The sequence below is a fragment of the Etheostoma cragini genome, chromosome 12 (assembly GCF_013103735.1).
Source record: "Etheostoma cragini isolate CJK2018 chromosome 12, CSU_Ecrag_1.0, whole genome shotgun sequence".
Lineage (NCBI taxonomy): Eukaryota > Metazoa > Chordata > Actinopteri > Perciformes > Percidae > Etheostoma > Etheostoma cragini.
In genome coordinates, this window is record NC_048418.1 from 12,070,413 (window position 1) to 12,092,095 (window position 21,683).

The 21,683-nt window shown below is 39.2% G+C and overlaps 1 protein-coding gene across 2 annotated transcripts in view; it reads right to left on the reverse strand.

Annotated features, from left to right (window-relative positions):
* colec12 (collectin sub-family member 12) overlaps positions 1 to 21,683 on the reverse strand; it is a 44,550-nt gene that overhangs the window by 9,970 nt on the left and 12,897 nt on the right. Inside the window, exons 3-13 of one of the 2 annotated variants that reach the window (XM_034886702.1) lie at positions 11,445 to 11,567; positions 8,845 to 8,931; positions 7,674 to 8,717; positions 6,698 to 7,285; positions 6,433 to 6,575; positions 6,241 to 6,350; positions 5,976 to 6,054; positions 4,966 to 4,992; positions 4,877 to 4,884; positions 2,866 to 2,915; positions 354 to 438 (exon numbers count right to left, since the gene is read on the reverse strand). In XM_034886702.1, the coding sequence (XP_034742593.1) occupies positions 354 to 438; positions 2,866 to 2,915; positions 4,877 to 4,884; positions 4,966 to 4,992; positions 5,976 to 6,054; positions 6,241 to 6,350; positions 6,433 to 6,575; positions 6,698 to 7,285; positions 7,674 to 8,717; positions 8,845 to 8,931; positions 11,445 to 11,567 (2,344 nt within the window). Of the gene's footprint in view, positions 1 to 353; positions 439 to 2,865; positions 2,916 to 4,302; positions 5,053 to 5,911; positions 6,055 to 6,240; positions 6,351 to 6,432; positions 6,576 to 6,697; positions 7,286 to 7,673; positions 8,718 to 8,844; positions 8,932 to 11,444; positions 11,568 to 21,683 lie in introns of those variants that run through there. The other variant, XM_034886701.1, reaches the window with a different exon arrangement.

Consider the following 21,683-nt stretch of genomic DNA (forward strand, 5'->3'; position numbering starts at 1 on the left):
AACTTATTGAAGACTCAAGACAGCCATAACATTGTGATTTTCTACAAGTGTATGTACACTTTTGACCACAACTGTAACAGCCCAAATCACAGACAAAGTGATTTTCTATTCATTTTGTGGGCACTTAGCTGCTTGACAAGCACCAAAGATCAACCAGCTATGTGAAGTAAAATATATCAATGTTTTAATGAACATTAAGGTATCAATATTTATCTCACATTTCTCCTTGTCCCTGGGTTCTATCGCACATGTGATACTTGTGTTTTACGGTTGAAAAACCTTAAAGAAACCTTTATGCAATGCTTGATAAAAGTGCTTGTGTGTCAGGTTTAGCATGAAGACAGTTAACTAACCCAGTGCGTGACTGTCCTATCTTATCACATATGTCCAGAATGAGGCCCCAGTCCTCAGCTGTGTTCATCTCACTGGTTGCTTTCTCTGCAGGAAAAAAAAGAACAACCAAGGTAAGCAGAAAAGTGATTACAAAATGATTACAAAGCACTGCTTCATTACTAATTATATTTAGAGACTGAGTGAAAGAGCAAGTAAGGTTCCATCAGAAATAATAAAGCTTCTTGAAACAGAAATTTTAGTTGCAAGCTGTGTTTGTGTAAGACACTCTCCTTCCTCCTGGTCTTTTTGTTAAATCATACAAATGAGCATAGACAGAGTGACACGCACAGCCATGAAATAAATAAGCTCATAACGTTGGGTTTTATATTGAGACTGGTAGCGGTCTTTAATTCAGTGGTGGTGAAAGTTCCTATTAGCCACGGCAGTTTCCCTGTCAGTTTGGCATTAGTTGCAGTGCCTTTCTGAGATTTTCCCAAACTACATTTTTAGATAGTGTTAGGCATCCGGTCTACTTGCCGCAGCCAACCTTTCGTGTGCCAGTTTGACATCATGGGAGCACTGTAACTATTTATACTTGAGAGTGGTGGTGGCAACACTAGTTGCAGTCTTCTCCTTAACAGTGGTGTTGCAACCGAGGAAAGGCTACCGACTTCGCTATTTCTACGGACTAGAAGAAGGAGAAAAAGGTGAACAATGGCAGAACTTGCAGCAGCATTGACGTGAATGTCAACAGTGGCTAAGACAGTGTCAGATGAGGAAGAACAGCTGCTTTTGAGCCTGCTTGCAAAGAAACGAAGAAAAAGAAGGTGGAATGTTTGTCCTTTGAATAACGCTAGACATAAATATTGTGAGTTCAATATCTTCGTGAATCAAATGAGGATCGTAGATGAAAAGAAGCATTTTGAATACTTAAGAATATCTGCACAACGATTCGATGACCCACTTTGTCGGATCAAGCCTTTTATTCACCATAAAAGAACTCATCTTAACCCAGTAAGTTTACAAGAGACTTGCAGTTGCAGACTTGCGCACTTGCTTGCAAAGCTTGCCCTCAAACTGGTCCATGCTTCCTGTTTCTGCTTTGTCGTGAGCGTGGTGCGCACCACCTGGTCATGTGCTTAAAAATCCTGGCAACCCAGCGAGATCTATAACATTTTGACGTCACATTAGTAGAGTACTTAGCCTCTGTGTACTTGACTTACAAGTTACCTCATATTTACATTAAAAGTCACTAATAAAATTGTAAAAGTACAATCTCTCCAACCTTTCTAGCCACATGACCCATGTGTTTAGCTGCCTTTGTAATCATGAAGTACAAAACGGAAAGACTGCACTGGCAAAGAGACAAAGTGGTGAAAAGTAGGGGGTGGCTGATATGATATACTATACAGTAAATACAGGATAAATAGCTTTTCTATTGAATTGTTATACAATTTCACCATCAATGTGGTTAGGTTAATTGACGTTTGAGACTGAATTGCTAAAGTGGCCAAAAAAAAAAAAAAAAGACTGGTGACGTATTCATTATCAGGTTCTCAACCGTAAAAATGTACTAGATTCATATAGACATTACAATGTCAGATTACAAATAACATAATAAAGGATTCTTTATTTATATATCTCCAATCCCTAGCTACAAACAGATGCACACAGAGATTTGATCAGCATATTTATACATAACATGAAAACAACCACTAAAGCTGATTTAACATCTAACAGTCCAAACAGTACCACCGAATTAGCATGTATTGCTGGTTTTGAGGGCTATAGTTATGTATGGAAAAGTATGTAAGTTTGTGTACCCCTTTTCATCTCCTGCACCGTTACATGCTAATGAAGTGGTTATTAACCACTTGACACAGAACAAAGAGAGAAGAGGAAACGCAGTGTGACTTTATGGTTTCACACACACCACCGCATCTTCTTTCACTGCACGGTGAGATGGCAGCTCGTCAACGGTGCAATACAGTGAGGTGGTGATGACGTTATTTTAGTTATCTGATGACAACATATCTGTCCCACGTCTACTAACGTCAACAGTTTACCTGACCAAAGAAAATCTATTTTAACTAAGGTTACATATAATATGACTTAAAAAATATTATACAAGTATCCTTGACTGCGAACTCTGTGAACGTTTGCTAATGTTAGTTGCTGGTAGCTAGCTAGCATCCTAACGTTAAATCTCCAAATAATATAGGGTGCAAGCTAGTTAGCCTACTGTGCTCTTTGGCTAACAGAGCGAATCAAAACAAACACAAGCAAAACAGACATTTAAAAACAATAAACATTGACTACAGCTTGTTACTTTATATAGCCTGCACTATAAACGAGACACAAGACAATCATATAACATTACCAACTTAGCTAATTAACGCTAGCTCTGCAGGGTAACATTTAGCTAGCTAGCTAAGCAACCGACAGCTGAAGAACACAAACAAAGCTGTATTAAAAGCTAGTTTAGCTAGCTAGCTAGTCTGCTAGAAATAGTCCCCAGTTCTTATTACTCACCAACATCTTGGTCAAATGGGTTGGTCGTGAAGAGAGGCATTGCTGGTGTACTGACAACAGATTTTGCCTTCCCCTTTTATTTTATTTCCCTCTTTTATCTTATTTCGTACAGTAAACATGCATAGTAGCGATAACTTCATGAATGCCAAATGTAGTTAGCTGGCTGACGCTATTCTACACAGTCACTCCAACAAGCGAGGCATTCTGGGTAAATGAAGCAGACAGTCGGGGGTTTAATAAACCGCGGTCAACAACTATAATTTAACAGTCACACGGCTGTTAACGAATCGGTCTTGGTTGTACACTAGCGAAAGTGAACCATAAGGTACAAATTGCCCTGAAAAAAATAACATGTCATCATGATGGTGATCATCGCGATGACGTCATCGCGTTGATTACACAATCTTGTCAACCAATAGGCTACCTTTTAATTTTCAACAATGTCAGTTTAACCATCATCACATATACTAAGTTTAATCTTCTTAATTATATTAGCCAAATACTACATAGCTGCACTTTTTTTTACCTGTATATTAACCTCGATTATTAAAGACAGTCAAGCTTACATTATTACATGATTATCTCTTCTATAAACAAAAGCCTACACTTAAAGTCTTCACAAAATATATCTCAAATAAGACTATAATTGGCATATTTACTGACGTTGGTCATTGCTGTGCCTTTAACACACTTCATATTCTTTATGTGTGACTTTTATCACTGGCGTTTTGGATAAATATACAGACCTAATAAGATTATTTAGATCCAGTTTTGATCACAGTATACTAAGGCCCAAAATATTCAAATTAATTTCTTTAAGCTACATACAGTTGAGCAGCCTGTGAAGATTTTCAGTAACAATTAATATATGTCTTAGTGTTTGAAATAAATAGAAGTTGTACTGACAATTGTAAGGTTGTGACATGTAATTGTCTTTGCTTTTGTTGGATCTTTTTCTGATTGTTGTTTAATGGCTTTGTTATGAAAGACATACAATAAAGAGCTGCAAATAGAAGGATGCAGATGTGCATAGCCTGATATAATGTATTGATTAGGAGTTTTCTTTCTTGTTTAGTTTAAAATTGCCCTAAATGCTTTTCATGCCATATCATCTAAATGCATTTATTACAATATTTCATAGGACAAAAAGCACTGACTCCACATATAGTTTAGTTCCCATTTTCCTGTGATCCAAAAAAAACGTAGTAATTTCATTAAGACATAATGAGCCTTGACCAGATTACAACCTGCTACTCCTTAAGCATTATATGAAATGGAAAAGGACGATCATACAGCAATACCAACTGATTATGCAAATTATAAACATGTTACAAATTTACATTTCATTTAAATTTGTTTTACATCATGTTACATTTCACAAATTGTATTTGGATAATGAATGATTCACTGTACGATGGTTACATAACAAAAAAAATGTACATATTGTTAATGTGTGCCTCAAACATTACAAAACTCCCACTGGCAGTCTAAAGTCTAAAGAAATACTGTCCTTCATAAAACAGCAGCACTGCTCACACTGAGCATCCATTCTCAAAAAAAAAGACATTGATATTTCAGTTTGTAGAAAGGTGAAATTTACACTTACTTACTTTCCATTTATTATATGCAGTCATTTGCTGATGGGTGTGTGCTCATTATTTTTCCCGGGAGCTAATATCTAATCACAGTTTTGAATATGTGAAGTATTTGACAGTATTAAAATATTTCCACTTTATTATAAAATAATCCTCTGACGTAGATTTTTTGTAAAAGTAAAGATTAAGAATGCAGCCAAAAAATAAAACAGTATGAACTACAATCCCAACTAACAATGTATCTTTTGTGAAATATTAAGATACACCTGTACAACAGCGGCTGTCCCAGATTATGACTTATTATAGTCTAAATAAATCATGTTTATTTCAGTCCTACTAAATTAATACAATAGTGGGCTGAGTTTGTGCATGCTCTGTCTTTTGCACCATACTGTGTTGTAAAATGCCTTTAAGACAAAGCACAGTCCAGGTCTCGGTGATGCCTGACTGAGCTGGCATCATCAGAGTCCTCTAATCATCCTCTAGTCATTCGTTATTCTTTCATCTTCAACCTCAGCTTCAGCCTCTTCACCTTTTTCCCCCGAGACAACTCACACCGTCTCCGATGGATGCTATAAAACTGGAACTTTTACTGTAAAAACAAACAAACAACATTAACGGTTATAGCAACAGCAATAACATAACCTTAATAGGGTATTCTGCAACCATTTCTTTATAGAATGATGCAGTCACACATTTGGCCAAGAGGTGTTACTCCTGTTTAGGTTACCCCTGTTTAGTTCTTTTTGCTAAAAACTACAGCACTGAGCACGGATGGTTTTATTTCAGTTAGCCAAATAGCTGGCTTGATTTGCACTGAGAGATAATTAATGGAAAGTTCCCAATGCCTATCTCTAGGTATGATGAAAGGTATGTGAGGAAGGGGGGCTGTTTTAATTCCAAAGTCCAAGGGAACTTTGTCAGGATGCATAGTGTCCTGGATCCCTGAAATGACTGGCCTTTAAAAATACAAATCTGCCTGCTTCTATGGGAATTTAACATAAGAGTATGTATACTAATGCCCCCTCTATTTTAAGGAAGAACATTTATTTATTCACAATACATTATTGGTTCACAAATAAAATAGGTGTCTTTTAAGGTTGGATTTTTCCTAACTTTCTTAATGAAGGAATTAAAGTTAATACCTAAAAAGATGATTTTTGTATTCCTCTTTTTAGTCACCTTTAGCATGGGTTCCTGAACTCATGAGCAGCACTGTGTATCTGTGACTCGTTTTTTAAAGATATACATCTTTGAGTGGACTTAGGGCTGAGTACCACAGACTGAGTGGGGAGGTTGAACTAACAAATTGTATTTTCTGGTCTTTGCATGGGATTTGTTGCCAGTAAGTAAAATACAGAATAGCCAATTCAAGCCTTTAAAAAACCCATGCACAAATAAGAGATTTCAAAATACAAAAAGATCTGCTATATACTGTAGGAGGTACTGACGTTCAGAGGCACGTTCACAGATGAAACCGATGCGGTCAGTGCAGTAGAAATCATTCCAGTTGGCATTATGGATAAGGCCAGCACAGTCCTCGCCGTCTTCGTGGCCATGGGTCCAGTTATCAGGCTGGCCAGGCTTCCACTTCCTGATAGCAACAAAATGAACAATGTATGTATTAAAATTCAAAGCATCACATAAGGTGTTTGTTACCTTCATAGATGTCTGTTTTTTTATAACATAATACAGCAAGAAATCAGGTTAGTAATAACCAAAAACATACATTTAATTTGCTTTAAACAGATTTATAAATTTTTTTGTCAGGTTAACTCACTTGAAAACAGGTAGCGTTCCATCCACCCATTTCCAGACATTTTCCTCCTCCCTGTCAGTAAGGCCTAGCCAGAAATAACCCTTCCCTGCAATTTTGTTTCTCACAAATTGCTATGGATAGAAGAGAAAAATTTATTTTACAGGATAATTAGTTCGGAAAAACAAGTAAAAATGAGGGTCTTATTTAACTTACCTGTTCCTCATTGTCGTTAATAATGAGCATTTGAGACGTCATGTTAGTACAAAACTGCTTGGACTCGTCAAAGTTGAGCCTCTGAGGACCAGAGGAGAAGTAATAGCAGCTGTCTCCAAACCTTGTGAACTGAGGTGGGCAACCTGGAATGAATCATTTACATAATATTACAATATCTGTATATAATAAGTGAAATTGCATGTATCAGGATTTTCAAAATGTACTTAGAATGGGCCATAAATCTATTCAAAATAATTTAACTGACCAGGCACTGTAGTATTGGCGTCAGGAAGCTGGACCTGTTTGGACACGGAGCCTTCTGGTTCCACTGCTGGTTTGGGGGGTTGAGATGGTTTGGGGGGTTGAGGTGGTCTGGGGGTTTCAGCGACCTTAGCAGGCTGAGTGGGCTGAGGAGGCTTTGAAAGTCGAGGGGCAGGCACAGATATCCCTGGTAGCCCTGGTGGACCAGGAGGGCCAATTGGTCCAACAGGTCCGCGAGGCCCCTCGAGCCCTGCAGGTCCTGCTGCTCCTCTGGGCCCCTGTGGCCCTTGTGGTCCAGGCAACCCTGACAGTCCAACCCTACCAGGACTCCCCGGCGACCCAGGGTCACCTTTTTCACCAGGGATTCCAGGTCGACCTCCAGACCCTCTTGATCCTTTGGTCCCTGGAAGACCCCGAGCCCCGGCTGCACCCTTTGGACCTGTTGCACCATATGGTCCAGCAGCACCTTTCTCTCCTTTAGGTCCCACCAACCCCGGCATCCCTTTGTCTCCCTTATCACCCTTTTGTCCAGACTGGCCCACTGGCCCCTGGGGACCCTTGTCACCCCTGGGGCCCCTTGGACCTGGTGGACCTGAAACATAATACGAGCAGATGAGTTAGAATGTACTGTTGCTGTTGAGATCTTAACATGGTTCACAAAGAAAACATTGCATTTATTTATTGTACTTTGGTATGTTCAGTTACATATTATTTTGCTGATAAATGTGTACTAGAGACCAGACAGAGGTATAATCCTGAAATTCAAAACTAAGGTTAATTAGTGAAAATGAAAATATTGAAAAAGATTTGTCAATGTAGTTTAGCAAAAATGTACAAATACCTACAATAATATTTAAATCTGCATGCCACAACATTCACACTTGCAGAAGTATGTTATGTTCATGTTGTTTATGACAGAAATTGAAATCAAACCAATAAATCATCTTATAATCAGAAACATTTAGTTCTTTTGTTCTTACCCTGCAGGATGGTGAAGTTGGTGATGAGCTGTGAGTGCTTGCTGTCCACCACCTTCATCTCCTCCATCACCATAGAGAGGTTGCTGACCTCTCTGTCCAACCTGGCTGCCAGCTCATCTTGCTGTGCACGCAGCTCTTTGCTATCTGCACTGGCTTCTGTCACACTACTATTTAGCCCCAGTAACAGGTCAGAATGTCGCAACACCGTCTCAGCGCAGGACCTCAGGCCATTCAGGTCGGAGCTGATGGCACCGAGGAGCTGCGTGGCGAAGCTCACATTTCCTGTCACACGGTCCATGTCGTTCTCATGTCTGTCTAACCGTGATTCCAGCTCATCAAACTTCGATGAGGTGGTGTTATCGTGGTCTCTCTGGTGGTCCATCAGCTCATGCAGGCTCTGGCCATGCTCCTCATTGAGAGTGGAGGTGTTCTGGATCTGGCTGGCTAGAGTGCTGAGCTGAGCCCCCAAGTCATCCAGAGCTTCTCCATTGGAACGGGCCAGGGCTGAGTTATTAGCTGCCAAAACCTGGAGGTTCTGGACCTTTTCCTTCAGCCACTCTGTGTCAGACCGGGTCTGCCTGGCTGTCTGCTGCAGAACCTGGTAGTCATTCTTTAGTTTCTGCACCGCCTGGCCTGCGTCTTCGACCGTCTTCTGCAGCGTGCTGAGCTGATTGCGCTGCTGGGACTGGGTGATGTTTAGTGCACTGATACTAACCTGAGTCTGGCTCTGCACTTTCACCTGGCCTTGTATCTCTGACTGGAGCCGTGCAGTGTCCGTCTGGAGGTTGTCAATCCTGCCACTGTAGGAGGCCAAGGTCTGGTTGACCCCATGCAGTGAGGCCTCGTTGCTTTGGATAAAACTCTGCAGGGAGATGTGGCCTTTTTGCATGTCATCTCCTGTGACCTGAAGCTCATCCAGCACATCCCTGTTTCTGGTTGCCCTGAGGGCAATGTCATTCAGTTGTTTCTGTAGTGCCACTAGGTCGGACTTGAAAGTCTTGATGTCACTTGTGGCATTAACTGACTTCTCTCCTGCCTGATCATCTGAAACGTGACAAACAAACATATCTATGTTAATAGAAAATGAAATTCTAGATTTCACATTGTACAATAAAACTGTAGATTAAAACAATCCATATTTGATATATAATCTAATGCTAATGAGACTTACCTAGTTTCTTCAAGTCTGTCTCCACATCATTGATCTGTCCTCCATATTTCTGCATGCCCTCTGTAACACTGTCCATTCTCTCAACCACTGGCAAAAGAGGGAAGAGAAGATGTGAATAGATAAGAGAAATCCTTATACCATCATCACATATACTAAGACACTAACAGGAAGTGCCTTTTCTGTGGGACAGATAGATAGATAGATAGATAAATATATAAATATACCTTTTCAGATTAAGATTTAACATAAAAAACCTTGCAGATGAAACTACAAAAAGTATTTAAAGCAGTTAAAAAAAGCTTCACATCTACAAGCTACAATCTTAAAATGTTGCTTACACAAAAATCCATCCATCAGCAATGATAATCCACTATAAAATAATACAAAACTGACAGGAACCATTGTGCTGTTTAATGAGTACTATTACTTATGATGTACTTGTAAAGGAGTAGTTTTACATGGTATTATTATTTTACCTCAGAATAGAATGTGAATATTTCTTCCACCACTTATAGATCAACCCCCTCAAACCTAAACGTGTAAACAGAGACTTTGCTAAGCTACGTTGATGTGAACAGAAGAGGGTGCCACTGTATTCCTTCCTCTCAAGTCAATAACTGGAAACTAAAACAGCATTTCTGAGCTTAGGATGTAAGCAGGGTACATCGTACGTGTTTCCTATGTTTTCTTTTGTAACCAGGCAACTGTGTATCTGCGGATGAATGCAAATCTTATTTTCAGAGTACATTCACAAATTCCACCTCAAGAGTTTAGACAATGTCAAACACATGATGAATACCACAGTTGTACACTGTGTCTCTGGTTCCACTTTCTCTCTCCTCCTAACATCTGCAACAAGAATCTGTCTCCTCTGTTCCAACGTTTGTTTTCTGTCAGTATGTGGGCGTCTAAAAACTGCACTGGAAAACATCCTTAGCTTTCACTGTTATCATTCCAAAAGTGAGAAAAACACGAAACAATAACATGCAATTGGGACAAACAACACCTGGGCCCAGTTTCAAAGAGCTGTTGTTGTCAACTGCTGTAAGTATGCATCTTGAGCCTCTATTTCTTAAATGTGGATTTCTTTAACTTTTTGAGTACTGTACTTTAAAAACTGCATTTGTTACCCCAATATTTTAATATTTAATTGCTAAAGCAACATGCCCCCTATAATGTGGATATAAATGCCTTATTTCCCTTATGTCTAACATAATAATAATCTATCCCCCTCCCCCCAGTCCTGTATTGTAAAAGAATTATGAGTTATATAAGGTCACTAATTTCAGTAAGGCTAATTGGCTGTCTATTGTAAATTTATGAGCTATACTTAGGCAGTTACCCAACACGAGGCCCAGCAAATTAATGCTCATCAATGACAACAAAAACACAGAAATAACTTCATTAGTTTTTGCAAACTATTTTGGACATTTCCAGTCATTTGTGAGTCAACCTGTGGTTCATGAGACAACAAATTGCTACCAAGCCATAAAATCTCCTCTGGGTTGTTAAGCCAGTGTAGTCGCTGCATGGTCATCTGGTAGACATTAGAGCCAAACCACCAAAATCACATGGGATCCATGCAAACACAGACCCAAATCTGGAAACCCAAAACAATCCTGACAGCATTTACAGGGCACAGTTTAGATCTTAACTTGTCGACTATATTTTGAATAAAATCATTCCACACTGGATACATCCAGTTTTTGTCAGTTGGTTGAGCTGCATGGGTCGCTTGGTTAGGGAACCCCTGGACCAGGTAGGTCCAAAATCTTTTTTTAAGAATATTCTGACATGATTTATTGGGGCCACAAATGTGTAAGACTGTATGTACGATACAGTATGTACGACTGAACAATGTACGATTCCATATTGATGGTGCCTGGGATGTAGGAGTTCCTTTCTGTTTCTATTCAACATCATTGCCCTGCGTTAAACAGAGAGAAAAATGGGCTGCACAAGGAGAAAGTACAGGTAAATAAAGGGAAATTCTGCTGAAAATAAGAACATCGAGACTTGAACTGATAATTCTACCATTAATGCTAAATTGATTTAAATTGTATCAAAAGAGATGAGATAACAAAACCAATAGGGTACAACTACGCTAGCAATTCTTGTGTTGTGCTTTGAGCTAAATGCTAACGGCAGCATGCTAAACATGCAACAATTGACCATTTTAACAGGCTGATGTTTGACAGGCAATGTTTGCCAGTGTCACAATCTTAGTTTAGCATGTTCGCATAATAAACAAAATTGCTACTTTCTACTTCAGGTTGTTTTAGACCAAATTAAGACTTTGACTTGATTATGGTGGTAGTTGTATAAGTCCTCTGGGGACCTTGAATGTATGTACAAAATTTCGGGCCAATCTGCTCAACATTTGGCTGTAAAATTAACAAAAGACTGCTATAAAACAACTATCTAATACCTAAGTTATGCCCTAAACATGCAACATTGAAGAACCTTTAGATACCATAAGTTTTTAAAGAAAGTGGACTTGCGGAGGTGAATCTAGAGATAATGGGTTTTTAACCTGCACTTATTGTTGTCTTATTTGAATAATTCTGTGTTAAATACAAGAGATTGACTGTGAGACTTACCTTTGTATCCGAGGACAGCGACTGCTATTGTGAGCAGGGCACAGAGTACATAGAGCAGTGCAATGGCCGCCCTCAATGCCCAGTCGTTTTTACACTTGGTGCACTCCGTACCCTCCTGAATTCCTGTAATATACAACAGAAGTTCTGTCACAAATCTGTGTAGACTATGCAGTTAGTCTGCCTTATCCTCATAACAAAGCACACTGTTGAGAAGCAGTAGTAACTTCAATGTTGTGCAACTGGAGTAGGGAGTTAATAAAAATACACCAAAGGTTCTCATTCAAAAATGAAATCACAAGGGGATTTTCTTCAGTTCATAACTAAGTTTAGTACTGTGTGTATAAAGTGGGATACACTGTTCCTTTCTTCAGCCAAGTAACAATTGAAAACATTTGCCCACATGAAGAACAAGACTGAGTGTGAAACTTAAAAATCACTGAACATGTGTTCGCCATATTACAGAAACCGAAACAAAACAGTACCATTCCTCTTGTGTGTGTCATTTCTCATTGCCATCCAAGCTAAAACCATGGTGCAGTGAAAACTCTGGTCATTTATGTCACAGATGTTCACTAGTCTTAACAAAATGTCCCAACAAACACCAACATAATGTGAAACAATGCTTAACATTACGCTATAGGCAGGATGTTTACTTAACTTCATTGGAACTGAGCATGTAGCCTCTGGCAAGCAGAGTGAGCGGGCAGCTGGTGTATATTCACAACAGGCAATAAAGATCTTTCTTCTGTAAATCATATTAAATAATAATAATAATAATAATAATAAATAAATCGCTTGAGCAAAAACAAAACTGTTAAATTCTATTTGTTTGTGTTGTAATATCAAATTTGTCTAAAATAATTTGGGCTATTCAAAATGTGACTTACAGGAAAACTATGGTTTATTGCAGCATGGGTATTATTTTCTCACTGGGAATAGCTCTTGTCAAGAATTTTAAGCAAACTTTGGAAATGTAGCAACAAAAACAAATGCGAATTAGACTGACAAACTGGTTTGGAGACTAAGACACTTTATTGGAATGTGCGGAAAGACGCTGACAGCAGAAACAGCTGATCACGCCTGTGTGTTAAATGTTCGCTATGTCAGAACACTATTTATGTGGCAAAGGCGCTTCCACATCCCATTGAGCAAATCAACTCTATTTGATAAAGTGTTGAGAAAGTTTTAAATAATTTTTGCCACTTCCATCCAGCTTGTCTAATGCAATAATTCAAACTACTAAATAAAAAACACTGCTAGTAACACTGAAATCAAACATTGCTGAGATCTGGAAACAGGACCACATTGCTAAAAAATAGAAAGAAACACAAGCAGTCAGACAATCATACTAGTTGTAAACAAGACAAGAGTTTAGCAAGATTCATTACTGTACCACTTTATTCGGAGGCTAAACCAAAAGTGAGCACACCCGGAATGCCAAAATCCATTGCAGAGAAAACTGTGTGGCAAGTACGGCGGGTAAATTAAAGTAGTTTTTTGTTTGCTCTTGGCCAATTTGGCGGTTTGATTACAACCTGTGTGTTCACTTGACTGATCTATTTACCATTTCTGCATTGCTTTAAATTTCAAAAAAACGTGCACTTGGCATTTTGGGTAGGTCTATTGTTTCCACTAGGAGAAGCTACACAAATTGCCCAGCAGAACTGACATTTTCATATGACTTCAGCATACCAGAGGCTTGTCTCTGTCCCTTTAGGTCATGTCATCCATGATGGGAATGAGAGTGTAGCCACAAGAGGCTCCATCTTTCCCAGTCAGGGGTGGGCCAGGAGCACCAGAATCCCCAGTATCCCAGGGATTTGGCATCTCGGCTTTGGACTTGTACATCTGTGCAAACATCATGTCTGACCACCTCAAAGAAACCCAGCGTTTGACTCAGAAATGGATTTGCAGGCCACTGTCCTTATGTGTTCTGAGAGCCTCGTGTTGGGAGCCAGTGTGGAGAGCTCCACCAGAGATCCCCCCCCCGACACGCTGGTCCTGACCACATGCTGCTGAAAGGACAACATCACACCATGTAAACAAAGCAGTCTGCAGGTTCTGGGTCAAGAGCAGAGCGAGGAATGGTATTTCTGTGTTCATTAGAGTTTGAACATGTTGGCAGTATCATATGTGTGTCCCACATGCTTTTAGGATCCATGAGTTTCAAATACTGTTTTTAGAGTCAAAAACATTTTCATCCAGTCTTTTTCCATTCTACATGCTTAAACATTTCTACAAACCCCCCACTAAGAAAAGAAAAGAAAAAACTGATTCTTGATGTCATAATGCCCCCACATACAATTGTTTGCTAGACTGTATGTCAGATTGTGAGATTAAAAACAAAAAAGCAGCCTTGACATGGCAATTTCTGTCATTTATCTGCTGTCTAAGACTGTGTTGATGACTGGACTTTGAGGTTTAGGTTTAAAATAAAAAAAGATGCTCAGAATAAAAAAGACCAAATCTCTGGTTCTGCTGTTTCAATTTAGCAAACTTTCCATTGTTTCCATCTGACATACGTATAGGAGTGCAATCCTAAATCAATGAAGTAGTCTTTTAAGAATAGATTGGAAAGACCAACCTGCTGATTAATTATGTGTTCCTTAGTGGGGGGCAGCAATGGAAAATGCTCTATTACCTTTGAATTCTGACTTGGAACAGGGATCAAGCAATCAATTTATTTGAATATAATGTGAAACTTTTGTCTATGATGGTTAAATAATAATCAAAGATGAAGGTGCTTTAAGTGTCAGAATTTTATTCTTAAGATCATTTGTTGAGCATTTTAGGCCTTTAATGACAGGACAGCTGAAGAAATTAAAGGGGGGAGAGAGGGGGAATGATATGCAGCAAAGGGCTGCAGGTCAGAGTCGAACAAGGGCCCACTGCATTGAGGAGTAAACATATGGGCACCCACTCTACCAACTGAGCTATCCAGGCACCCAGGTCTTAAACTTAAAAGTTTTTTTAGTCATATGCTGTACTCTAGAACCTGGCAGAGACAGGTTACAAACTCAGATTGTCATGTTCTTAAAGCAATGATGGTTTCACTGAACTAACATGGAAATTAATTCTGGGAAGAGCAGCCATCAACACTTTCCAGGGTTGCAACATTTTCCCACTGCTTGTCACTGAAGTGTTTTCTGTTCTCCTCTAAGGGATTTTGCTATAGCAACAATTCTTCCAGCGATGTTGCACACAGTAATGATGAAAAGCAAATGCTTCCAAAGTAGCTGCAGTATTCTGTTATATAGAATCCAGAAAGAAAATAAACTACTTGGTATTCATACTAGATGTGAGCCAAGTAGTTCCTTGATGGCTTGCTTTGTCATAAATACATCCACAAAGGATGTTAAGGTATGTTAAGGTAATCATAGTAAAGTAAACATTTCTGAGACTGAACTCATAGTGTTTATTATCCTCATGATGATAATCTGAGCATGCTACAGTCTTGTGAAATCAAAAGCATCATGTACAATCTTTTCGAATGAAATGAAATACATAAAATAAAATCAACTAGAGCTTTCACATCCAAAAGTCACCATCATTTCTTCTTTGTTGTACTGCTTATTCAGTGTTGTGTCACAACCCCCCATGAGGTACCTCACTAGTCAGTGAATGTGTCATGTTTAATATCCAAAGGGCTTTTGAGACTTCTTGCTGTCTACGCATAAACTACCACAGTACATAAACATGCTGACACATAGGCTACATGTCATGAGCTGACTGGAAACACATTGCTAAAATAAACGGCCGGTACAGAACAGGAGGAAGGGGGGGGGGGGGGGGGGGGTTAAGAAGCTGGACGGCAGCCAGGACGTCCCAATCAACAAGATGGAATCCAGCCAGGTTATCCCCAGGGGGTAAATAAATGCCAGAAAAGCCTAGAAAGAGCAGAGGTAACATGACAAATGCTGTATCGTACATATTAGTACTGTCAAGTGAGAACTATGTATCTCCGGTTTTGGACATTTTTTTACACAATCATTTAAGGGCTGATCTTATGGACCAAGAAATAAATTAATACCCATGAGCATTAATCTCAAAACTACTTTTTTGCCATGAAACCAATTTGGCTCTCGGGAGGGTTGTCTGTCAGTTGTTCCACCACTTTGGTCCAAACTGACATTTTTGAACACTTACTTTGCTTTTTATCTGCTGTACAGTCCGTCCAGGCCAGTGCCTTTAACTCCACATGATTTTGACGATGACAGCAAAGATGGAGGTCAGCGACTCACCGCCAGGCAACTTGGCAAGGGGTTCAAAGGAGCGGCTACCATAGCCAGGTCTGGCCTGACCCGAACGCCAGTTTAGAGTATACAACATGGTACAGATGGTTGGTGTTATATACATCTACAGGTGGGACGGATGTCACAGAATTCTCTGTCCATTATTCAGATAGCACAAGAACATCAGGGCACACAGGTGGATATGCGGGGGCTTAAGAAGATTACAATAAAATTAACTAAAGACATTCATGGAATCCAGAGGATGAACCCTCACAACATTTAGCTCAAAGCACCACTGTGCCAAAGTATATCACCATGGAGACTCTAAGTAGTCTTTAGTAAAGTCCTTTTTGAAAAAGAGACTATTTGAACAGATATCTCTAGAGCATCTACTGTAATTTATCTGACCAGTGGAAGAGCTGCACAAATTACTCATGCGAAGAATAAGTTATCGCCAGTTTTTGTTCAGCTTTGTCATTAGCTGCCCCCAGAAGCGATTCTAGGATCAGACCTTTAGGGGGGCTCAGCGCCTAATGAGAATGTGACATGAATACAGTGCCTTGCAAAAGTTTTAACCCCCGCTAAATAAGTAATTTCATTAGCTGATATTCTCTGAGCTAGATACTGAGTAACGTCAGCTAATGTATTTTAACACTATGATGGAACTAAACACTGACAATACAGTAATAACAACCAATTTGACAAGATGTTCTAACAATCAGCAATTTTAGTTGCTAAACGCTTGAATTTGGGTTCTACTCTGCGCCATGAAATTACCAACTTCTTCTCTGGGGACTACCAACATTAAACTTTACAACCACACTCCTGCTATCCCTCTGATGGATTAGACAGAGACTCAGCCAAAGGTGCGAGTCTGGAACCAAAACTAAGTTTTTGTTTCCTTGATTTCCTTGACTGGGTTACAGGTGCATAGCATTGGTGTCAGCGACACAGGATATCAAAAGGTAGTCAAGCCCTTTAAACCTGTAATTTTTTTAGCTTGAGATCCCCAATACAGGGTCTAAAATCACCCATGGCTGTCACTTTAATTCCCTCACTGTTGTGAAACTGATGGATAGAGGCAGAGAGGTAGAGAGAGAAAGACGGGGGCAGTCCAGCTGTATTTCATTTGGACTCTGAATAAGTCAAAGAAAAAAAATCTCAACACTTATTCCATTATTTCATGTACCTGCCATTAGACTTGCCTGCATGCCATGTCTCACTCCTGGCTGGCAGTGGAAACTTCCATGGCAACACAAAGAAAGCCTGTACAGACTAGAGCCTTTTTGTGTGAAGACCCTTTGTGCGTAGTGTTAATACTATGTTATATACAGTAACTGGGTGGCTAGCACAGCCGAATATGGTCACAAGCCAAAAAACAGTAGTCGCACAGACAGGCCATGCCTGTTTACGCCACATGAATGGAGTCTTGTGGATTACAATGATGCCAAATGCTGCATTTCTTTCTCACATTTTGAGAGGGAACACATATATATTTTTTCTTTCAAGTATTTCTGCTACTATGTGGTATTTGGCTACAAATGTATAAACTGTCAAAACTACAGTTACATCTAATTGTGGCTCAAGCTTTAGTTTACAATTTCCATAATCAGCCTTGAAAACAACAAACAAACTGAAACAATTTGGTTTAAAAGTGGCTTCAACTTGGGGCACCTGGGTAGTTCTCCCCGTTCAATAAACCATAAACATGCAAGTAGACGGATTAATGTATATAAAACAAACCACAGATGATCACTGAGGAGGAAATACAATTTTCAAAGACAAAACAATAATAAAAACTATTTGTTATACAAATGAAATAGAGTTAATTTCCCTCATAACTCCAATCCACTTGAATTAAGACTGACAATAAATGTGTAATTCAGTGGGTGAAACATATATAATACCGCTGTCAAGGTCAGGCATAAGATGTTCCATGAAGGCACCCATTCAAAAATAACTCATAGTAGACATGATCCACATTCAGGAGGGTTTAAACTACAACCAGTTTGTAAAACAGCACACTTTGTTCATCCTCTAGACTAATAGTTCACAATCTTTTTAGCTTGTGACCCCTTAAAATGATGTAATGTGTGCTTGTGACCACAGGACCTTAATGGAAACGTGGGCACTAAGCAATTTAACCAAAGAGAGATTTTGACTTCTTGGATTTGTATTATTTGGAGCATGTCCCAGTATTGAGTATTTTACATGAAAAAGGGAAGTAATTAAACAAGACTAAGCATAATTCCCAGGCTTTCCATTCATTGTCTATGTGTTCATCCAGGCAACGCTTCCTGGTAGCGTTGCAGCAACTTTCAAAAAGCGGGGCGTCAAGCTGCATGCTTCTAATTAAAGTTGAGGTCCAGGCTGCTTCCAGGGTTTAGTTTTGTAACTTCTTGTGTCAATGTTCTATACTTGAATTTAGCTAAAAAAGTGACTTAATTGATTCATGGTCTTCTCTTTTGCAATTCAACGTATTTCAGATGGCTGTAAATGTACTTATCTATCTTATAGTGCATCCTAGGCTTACAGAACTGTGAGTGATGCTTCTTATTTTATTCTTGAGACACCACTGAACCTATAACTGAGCTAACAAGGTGTGGTGGGGTTATGGTGTCCCCCTTTGGCACTTATTACTACCCCGGTATTAACAGTCACCGACTGGAATGTTAGCAAACAAACACTCTCAAACAAGGGAAGTCACCACTGAGACAAATTACTAAGACATCAGGGTCCTTGAATTTCTGAGATAGCCTGAGCCATGTTTTTTATTTCACTCGCTGCTAACAGGTTTATGACATTTTAGATTGGTACTCTAGAACATCTGGACCTTGTTACAGTGTAGCCAAATCAAAAGATGCATGGTTACATTTAATACATAATCCCTTTGTTCCAAGCATCATCAGAATAAAAACATTTTTTTACTTTGCCTACTGTGTGCTATTCTGGGTGTTTTTCTAAGAACCACAAGACATGATGAGTAAAGAGATCAGTGGTTTACAGCCGCAAGAGATCTGTACGCTGGCTGCATGTGGTTGAGCGGATCAGGATGAGATGCCCTCATTACAAATACTCACACATGCACAAAAACACACATTGCCTAAAGCTGAACAGTGTCTTTGAAGGCATTGGCCACAGACTATATGATAAACACCATACTGGGATATACAGTACAATATGGACCGGAGGTTCAGGAAAACATCGTCTTCAGCATGCCATCATACCTTAAGTCTATATAGGCCTGCAAAAAAAACGTACTTAGGTACTATACGTAATCCTTTTTGGAAGGAAAGGTAACTGACTGCTTTAAGAGAGCATGGGAAGATCTTTTGAACTTTTCTCTCATCCCAGATACATTCTTCCTTTGCAAGATTTAATGTGAAAGGTTGTTTTCACTTAAAAACTTAAATAACAAAGATTGCTTTTATTTTTATTTTTATATTTAACGCTGTTGGGTTTCTTGAAAGAGCTGTCTTGAAGGAATGTCTCCTTACACAGCCAGCTATGTGACTTAGGCATCATGTTAATGATTTGAGGAACATTCAGACATCTAATCATATACATATTAGTTAATAGCATCTGATATAAATCATATACAGTATATTCATTAAGTGGACTCACAGGCAGTGCAGCCATTCTGCAGCTGTAATAACCATTTACTGTACAAAAGTGTGAAAAAAAGAGTGGGTGGAATGGACTGTCAAAACAATGTGTAATGCCTTGCCTTGTCTATCACCACCTAATTTTTAAGCTATAAAAGCTTAAATATTAAGTTTTCTCTGCAAAGTTCATATAATGAGCATGCTACTGTTTTTTTACTTCAAAGTGCTAGAAAAGCATGAACAGAGAGTATTGGTAGAGGAAACAGTTAGGCGGCCTATTCAAATAGGGATTTAGATGCAATGAAGGAGAGAACATGGAGTTGATTAGATCTGGTTTTGTCATCCCATCTGTGCTTGGTTAGAAGAAGACAGACTGTGACAAATGGGTCCTATGTCGTAATCTCAAGAGACAGACTTTTAAAGCACGCAAGTGTGCCTCATAAACAAAGCTGGGCCACTGTATTAAGGATGGTTTATGGGGCCGGATTGGATATCAAAAAAGTCTTTGTGTTTCAGTCAGCAGTTTCCATCAAAGACTGAAATCCAAGTTCACTGTGTGTGGCTCCTGGTCTCACTGTGGATGGTGAGATTTTGAGATAAATAGTTGGGAGTCACATCTGCTACCACAAGTTTCAGGAATGTGTTGTAGGTCCACCGTGAGCTGGCAAGCAGAGATGGCATTGGCAGTCAGGAGTTTATGTAGTTTTAATGCAATTGTTGAGAATTACTATTCCCTGGGAAAGCTGTAAAATGCAACTCAAATAGCACCTGCAACTACACTGTAAAAATTTATTTTTAAAGCAGGCATGTGCAAGTATGGACACTTATGCAAACATATTAAGGACATATTACCTTATGATGAGCTTTATTTTAACTCAATAATTACACTTCTCTCATCACTTGTCATTCTAAATAATGATCATTTTACTTTTTATTTTATATGACTGTGCAATAAAACTAGGCCTGAACCAGAAAGGAGGAGAACCATTTAATCATTCTTGTGCTGAGAAGACCATGCAACATAAATATGCCGTGGTTCTGCTAAACATGGTCAGTCCAGCCTGATAATCCATTATTACACAAATGAAACAAACCAAGGTCTGGCATTGTTATAACAACTCTGAAGGGCCTTAGATGGAGAATAGTGAGGGTGGAAAATAGTAACACATTTAATTCCAAGCAGTTCTTATTTTTATGTCCTACTAAATAATGAATATTATTTAAATTGCAACATTTTCATCCCCATCTGATTTATTACATTTCCAACTAAAATGCAGGACATTCACAGTGAGAACAGGTGTTTCAATTACCATCACACCATGAATTTAGAAAAACATGGAAGCCATAAACTAACTTTATTGGCCTGAGAGGAGTACTAAAGACCCCTTGGCTCCTCCTGCTCATGTTCCAGTGTTGGCATGTTGGCATGTTGGAATGAGGTCATTTTAAGCAACAATTTGACTATGTGATCCTCAGCCAGAGAGAGAGAGAGAGAGAGAGAGAGAGAGAGAGAGAGAGAGAGCGAGAGCGAGAGCGAGAGCGAGAGCGAGATGGGGGTTGATCCTCAAAAATGTCAGTCACACTTACACCACATAAGCATCTTTTCTCTTTTCTTTAACTTATGACTTGTTAGAATGATGGATGAAATAGATGTTATTCTGCTTTCACTATGTGTGTAGCTGCATAACTATGCAGATAACTAAATTCTCTTCTAATAAAGATTGAAGACAGCAGTTGGCTACCGTGAACACATGTTGGACTAAAGATAGTGTAAAAATAAATAAGTAAAGTAACAAGCAAACTGGATTGACAAAAGGTATGGACAAACTGTTCAGACTGTATGTTGTACCTCTTGTCAGGAAGAAACATTGTAGTATCACCAGTGAAAAACAACTTTAAGTACCTATAGGAAGTACAACAAATATACATGTAGAGATCACAAGAAAGAGTACATACACATCATCAACAGTTAGCCAAATAGTGAACAGTTACTTGGAATGTTTACCATAGCTATAAACTAGGTCAATGTGTTTTTACTCCCAACTTGTCAAACACCGACGTTTGGTCAGTGGCCCTTAGCGTAAGATACCGACGCACAAGGCCCCCTTTAGCATATGTATGAGCAACACTGGGCACAGCAGCAGCTCAACCGCGGCACTGTAAGATGACATACAGTAATATAAAGGGCGACAACGGTAGCAAGTAGTATTAAAGACCAAGGCAGGTTTGGGTGGGTGGGTCACATAACACAGAACTTTCACCCAGCAGACAGGGGTTCATGTCCCGTTGTTGTCCTGGATGTCACTTAAACATACAATTTTTAACACCACCCATGAGCATTCCAAACCCTAACTGTCCTATTCTTGTCCCGCATGTGACTTAAACTTACACTTTTAAACCAT